The sequence below is a fragment of the Egretta garzetta genome, unplaced genomic scaffold, assembly GCF_000687185.1.
Source record: "Egretta garzetta isolate BGI_Z169 unplaced genomic scaffold, ASM68718v1 scaffold448, whole genome shotgun sequence".
Taxonomy (NCBI): Eukaryota; Metazoa; Chordata; class Aves; order Pelecaniformes; family Ardeidae; genus Egretta; species Egretta garzetta.
In genome coordinates, this window is record NW_009260497.1 from 2652083 (window position 1) to 2658008 (window position 5926).

The 5926-nt window shown below is 62.5% G+C and overlaps 1 protein-coding gene across 1 annotated transcript in view; it reads right to left on the bottom strand.

Annotated features, from left to right (window-relative positions):
• Nucleotides 1-805: 805 nt before the first annotated feature.
• Nucleotides 806-5926, bottom strand: part of ANO7 (anoctamin 7) — a 9094-nt gene continuing 3973 nt past the window's right edge. The window contains exons 9-24 of the mRNA XM_035900063.1: nucleotides 5888-5912; nucleotides 5775-5853; nucleotides 5462-5558; nucleotides 5063-5206; nucleotides 4838-4975; nucleotides 4456-4554; nucleotides 4263-4365; nucleotides 3596-3707; nucleotides 3080-3134; nucleotides 2858-2955; nucleotides 2566-2717; nucleotides 2127-2332; nucleotides 1584-1726; nucleotides 1323-1413; nucleotides 1101-1220; nucleotides 806-949 (exon numbers count right to left, since the gene is read on the bottom strand). Of these exons, the coding sequence (XP_035755956.1) occupies nucleotides 806-949; nucleotides 1101-1220; nucleotides 1323-1413; nucleotides 1584-1726; nucleotides 2127-2332; nucleotides 2566-2717; nucleotides 2858-2955; nucleotides 3080-3134; nucleotides 3596-3707; nucleotides 4263-4365; nucleotides 4456-4554; nucleotides 4838-4975; nucleotides 5063-5206; nucleotides 5462-5558; nucleotides 5775-5853; nucleotides 5888-5912 (1806 nt within the window). The remainder of the gene's footprint in view (nucleotides 950-1100; nucleotides 1221-1322; nucleotides 1414-1583; nucleotides 1727-2126; nucleotides 2333-2565; nucleotides 2718-2857; nucleotides 2956-3079; nucleotides 3135-3595; nucleotides 3708-4262; nucleotides 4366-4455; nucleotides 4555-4837; nucleotides 4976-5062; nucleotides 5207-5461; nucleotides 5559-5774; nucleotides 5854-5887; nucleotides 5913-5926) is intronic.

Sequence of the window (5926 nt, forward strand, 5' to 3'; positions counted from 1 at the left end):
AACAGCTTGGAGTGTCACGGATATTATTTCTACGGGTGGGTTGAGATCCAGGGCAGCCCTTGCTTTGCTGGGTTAAGCCCGGTTTGAGGAGGTCCAGCTTGTGCGCATGAGCCTCTGCTGCGGCGATGCCCTCACCGAGGTGGGACGCGCACAGCAAGCGGCTGGGCCAAGGGAGCTGGTGAGCAGTGGCGAGGGCTGCACCCTCCTGGCACACCCGGGGAGGTGGGGCTGGGGACACTGCTGGCAGGGACCAGCCATGGTCCCTCTTGCTTCCCTCCGCCATCGGCAGAGCCGCTCGCCTGCCTTCTGCAAGCAGCAGGGCTGCACAGCGCCCTCTAGCCTGGGGCAAGCTGCTGCTCCCTGACAGGCGAAGCGTGGCTCGGGGGCTGCCGTGTCGGAGGGTCACTGCACCCCTCCCAGGCTCAGCCGGTGCCTCCGTAGCTCTCCCCCTCTCAGCAGCAGCTCAGCCGTTCTCACTGTCCCACTGCTGGCGCCGGCAGGAGCAAACCCTCCAGCCCTGGTTACATCCAGCCCGGGGGAGGCAGGAGAAGCACGAGCCAGCGCAGGAGGCCATGCCCCAACCTTCGCTCGCTGCAGGTACAAGCGGAGCTGTGGTTGCACGGCCCAGCCATGGGGCTGCTGCGGGCGGGCGCTGCCCTGCACCGGCTGAGCACAGCCCAGCATGCGGCGTGACCAGCCACCTTTAATTCGCACCGTGCCACGTCGTTTATGCAGTGGTGGAGTTGCCGTGCAGTAATGCCAGCGAGCTTGGACAAACACCCAGAGCCAGCTGCATCCCTCCCCGTTAGCAGTAGCTGTCCCCGAACGCCCGTGTGCCGGCTGGGTGGGGAGGCACGCCTGCTGCCCTGTGGCTGGCCTGCCAGTCCCTGCCTGCGGCCAGATCCGTGACGCTGGCGTTGCTTCTTGTCTCCCATCTCTCCAGGAGGACCTGAACCACAGAAAAAGGAAGCCGGCATTCACACCAGCAGCAGCTGCCGCAGCTCCTTACAGGGCTGCCGCCTTGCTCGCCTGCGCCTCTGTGCAAGTTTAAAGCCAAAAAAGGCTTTAAAGAAGGGGGTGGAGGAGCCGCTGCAGCCCACCTTGTTCTCAGCCAGGGCCTCCTTGGCCAGGTACCGTTCACGCTTCACCTTGACCTCCACGGACTCGGGAATGTCGGGCACCAGCCACGCAATTACACGGCCAATAAAGAAAACCACGTGCTGGAAGTGAGCAGGGATGTGTGGGTTGGCCGAGGTGGCAGGTCCTCAACCCCGCCCCAGCACCGTACCCTGGGCCAGCCTGCAGGGCTCAGCAGCCAGTACCTCGAACACAATGATGAAGCCCAAGCGTATGGCCAGCAGCTGCCAGTAAGTCAAGGTCAAATTGCCATCCCGGTCCCTAAACGCTCTGTATCTGTGGGAGCAAAGTGGAGCTGCTACTGCCTCCGTCCGCTTCACGGCAGGCCTGATGCTGACTAAAGGCCACTGTGCTAAACAAAACGCTTGCCGTGGCAGTGGCAGAGAGAAGCAAATCCAAGTCCAAGCAAACGAGGAGAGGAGCCAGGTGAGGCAGGAGGCTCCCACCTGCACGTGGTGTTGCTCCGCAGCACGAAGTCCCACGGCGCATATGCCAAGGTGAAGTTCACGTAGCCACGCAGGCTGCTGTCGTGGAGGTGCTCGTAGTACACGCGGGGCAGGAAATCAGAGGTAAAGGCTATGAGGAAGGCCTGGGGGCAGGGAGATGTGCTGCAGCAGGTCCTGCAGCCAGGGGATGCCCCAGTCCCACAGGCAAGACCTCTTCCCCGCCCTGTCCTCCGGAGGTGCCTTTCCGCCTCTCGCTGCCCTCAGCCAGACAAACCAGGCACAAGCGCTGCTTGGTCTCAGACAGCAGCTCATGGCGCTGTGCCCTGTCCTCGGTGAAACCCAAGCAGGGCCGTGTGCCCTGGAGGTGGCAGCTTCCCACTGCCCATGGCTGGAGCTGCACCTTCCGCAAAGGTGGATCCACCCCAGGCACAACTGCTCCCCTCATCACCCGGCATCCTGCAGTGGCTAAATGAGTTTACCCCTCCCTAATTTCCCCTACACCACTTGCAGCCCCCTCGCCTCCCGCCTGCCTTCCTGGCATACGTTGCTGATGACAGCCAGGTGAGTGATGGCCTCCAGGATGGAGAACCAGATGCCGATGCCCTGCGCCCGCTCAGCCACGGGCCGCCGGTAGTCACAGACGAACTTGTGGGCATCCAGGCGGATCTCCACCCAGTTGTTGAGCAGGGCAAAGAGGGGTGCCAGGGGACAGGCCGCCACAAAAATGGTGATGAAGCCAAACTGCAGGACTGGGAGGAAGAGGAGGAGGAGGAGGGGGGGCAGACAGGCTGAGAGACAGCAGCAGCAGCTCCCAGCCCTGTCCTGCAGAGAGCGGGGCAGCCCTTCTCCCTCCAGCACCCACAGGCTGCTTGGGGTGAAAGCTCCTGCAGCTGGTGCCATCCCCTGGGGAGCTCCCGCCTCTCCCCACCGGCTTGCTCGCTCCTAGTGCTTCAGCCCTCCCCACCCCAGGGTCAGTCCCTACCCATCTCCAGGTACTCATCAAACAGCCCCTCGAACACCAGCAGCTGGTGGTCCATCACCCAGGGTGCCTGCTCCACCAGGACTGACTCCCCCTCCTCGATCGCCTTCTTGGTGGAGAGGAGCTTGTGCTTGTGCCACCAGCACTTCAGCTTCCTAGGGAGATGAGAGGGGCCGTGGCCCCACTGCAGCCAGCCAGCACCACTTAATGCCCCCCTGGCCGAGCCCTAAGGCCCCACGCTGCCCAGGCTCGGGGGCACGCGATGGCCCTGGCAAGCCACACTGTCTGTACTCACGGGATGGCCACCTCCTGCACGTTGTTGACAATCTGCTTCCCCACCATGATGACCAGCAGCTCCTGCGCCAGCTCGATGAAGCACCCGCCTGGGCTGCACTGGGGGGAGAGGGGCCCTCAGCCTGCCAGGTCAGGCAGGAGGGGGTGGGAGGACCCCGAGGATGGGATGGCATCCCTGCAGCACATCCCAGCCAGGCACAGTGTCTCTCCCACTTGCACTCACCTCCTCGTTGCGGACACCCAGGAAGCTCAGGTAGTTCCCAGGGTAGCCAACAAACCTGCGGGAGCCGCGGCAGAGCCGTGAGCAGAGCCCCCAGGCGCTGAGCCCAAGGGTGCGTCTGGAACGGCCCTGGTGGAGGAGGGCTTTTTCTCATCCACCCAGAGCCCTCTTCTCCCTCACCAAGGGGGACAAAAGGGCCGGTGCTGGGTGCCTGTGATGGAGAGAGTCCCCCATTCCCAGACTGGGACCAGCTACACCAGTCAGCCCACAGCAGGCTGGCACTGCCCTCATTCACAGGTGTCATGGAATCACAGAATCGTTGAGGTTGGAAAAGACCTTTAAGATCATCAAGCCCAACCATTGTCCATGGCTCTGTGAGGCGTCCCACTCTCTGGTGGGTCCATCCCCCCACCGCAGCGCTCCTTGCCCAGGACGGCAGCAGCACTGCCCAGCAGCGAAGCCCAGAGGCCGGGGGCTGCAGGAGATGGGGCAGACCGCTGCTCCCCCCAAAGGCCTTACTTGCCCTTGAAGAAGGCGATGTAAACAGGAGATGAGTAGAAGGTGACAAACTGGAAGATGAACACTTTGAAGGTGAAGGCGTCTTCATACTTGGTCTGAGTGCGGTGCATCTCTGCCGGGGGAAGCACGGGGACGTGGCCCTGGACCGCTCCAGGTGCTCTTCCACACCATCACAGGAGTCACCCTACGTTGCTTGACCCTAACCAGCCCCCCGCAGCCCGGGGTCCCCAAACCTGCTGGGGTACCGTGCAGGCGCCTGCCACTCATCCAGAGCCTGGAGGCGCCCACCACCTCTGCACCAAAAAAAAAAAAATCTTCCTCTGCTTGGTACAGAGGCTTTGTGTCTCATGAAAGGTAACAAAAACAGCCCCCAAAACCAGATTTTCTCCCCCAGACCTCAAGTCAGCTTGATATTGTCAACAAAAACCCCCAGAAAAGCTTGAGCAGAAGCTAAATCCTACACACCTTTTTTGTTCTGCTGCCGAAATGCTTTTCTCCCAAGCTCTTCTCCACAAAGCCACCACCCTCCTGAGAGTGGACCAGCCGTCCCCGCGGGGCCGTGGGTGGAACTGGCCTCCCAGCAGCAAGCTCGCTGGGTTTGGTGCTCTGCCCTTACTGACCACTCCCGCCCGCCACCGTCCAGTGTGCGGGACCCTCAGCAGCTTACCCCACTTAGTGAGGAAGTGAGCAAGGGAAATATAGATCTTGGAGAGGATGAGGATGAAGATGAGGTTCACCACCGAGCCAGTGATGCTGGCGATGCGGGACGCCTACAGGGAGAGGGAACACGCAGAGCACGAGGGTGGCGAGTGGGCCCAGCAAGCAGAGCAGGTCCAGGAGTGTCTCCAGTCACCTCTTACCGAAGCCACAAACCAGAAGTAGCCTGAGCTGGAGAGGAGGATGGCGACCACTGCCCGGTAGAGGATAATGGAGACCACGAATATCACCACCATGGCAATCTGCAAACACAGCACGTGGGGTATGAGGAGCTTGCATTGGGAAGGAAAACTCCACTGTTAACCCAGTGCACAAGTTCCGGGGGAGGTCCAGGGTGGGCAGCTGAGCCTGGGTGCAGCAGGGTGCGGGCTGAGCCAGCAGAGAGCCATAGGTTCCACCACAGGCCAGGGACTTCATCCCCAGCTCAACCCATGCTCTCTTATCCCAGACTGATCCCATCCCGCTGCGTCCCACTGCCCCAGGACAGGCGGTGGGCAGCTGCTGCTCCAGCCCCCGCAACCTTACCATCATTGTAATGACCGTGGAACCAGCCAAAATCCGGTGGAGGCGGCTGCGCTTGGGGAAATACGGCTCCTCCGCCCCTGTTATTGGGTTTATTATCGTCATGGGAGCTGTGGCCGTGAACTGGGGCCGCGGCCGCTCCTGGGAAAGAGAGAGAAGGGCATCAGGGGTGCCCGGTGTCTTTGGTCCATGTGGTTTTGGGAGGCACCGCAGAGGGCCAGACCCCACCTCGATGTCCTCGAACTCAGAGCAGTCCCAGTGGTGGGCCAGGGATGCGTTGGTCCGCTTCCAGAACTCCAGGAACAGCACTGCCCACAGGGACATGAAGATGCTGAAGAAGACAGTCCCACCGTGGTCAAAGAGCCGTCCTGCCTGTGGGCAGAGCAGGGCTGAGGGATGGGCAGGACACCAGGCGGGGGCTGCCCTGGCGAGTGCCGGCTCCTCCATGTCCCCGGGGAGGGGAGGTGGATGCGGCCGCCTGGGAGCCCCCACCGGGGAGGGAGGGGTGGGAAGACGGGTGGCAGAGGAAGCAGCAGGGCCGAGGCAGGAAGGCAGGCTTGGGTCACATGGGTTAACGCGGGGATGGAGATCTCCAGCCCGGCCCTGAGCTGCCCTCTGGGACCTCACCATGAATGTGCTGCAGAGTTTGGAGAGCGGCCAGTAGGGACAGGTCTTGCAGAGGGGACACATCCAGTATTGCTCTTCGCTGGCGCAGATCTCCTGCCTACAGGCAAGGAAGGACCAGCCGGCAGCCTGCCGGGGCTTGGCCTTTCCCACCGCTTCCCCTTCACCAGCACTTTTGCACCGAGTGCTGCGGCCGAGCCCCAGCAGCCAGCACCAGCCCATTGGGGTGCAGGCACCCCCGCCTCACCCCGCCACACTGGGCACGAAGGGAGCAGGGCCCCGGGGAAGGGGCAAGTGGGGAAGTGGGGGCACTTACGAAGGAACATCACTGAGCATCAGGACAATGCCCACAAGGAACACCACCGTCCCCACCACCGCGGCAGGCAAGAGCCATCCTGTGTAGAAGCCTGGAGACAGCAGAGATGGGGCCGTGAGTCCCATGGGCCCCCAGCCACTGAGGACGGCACC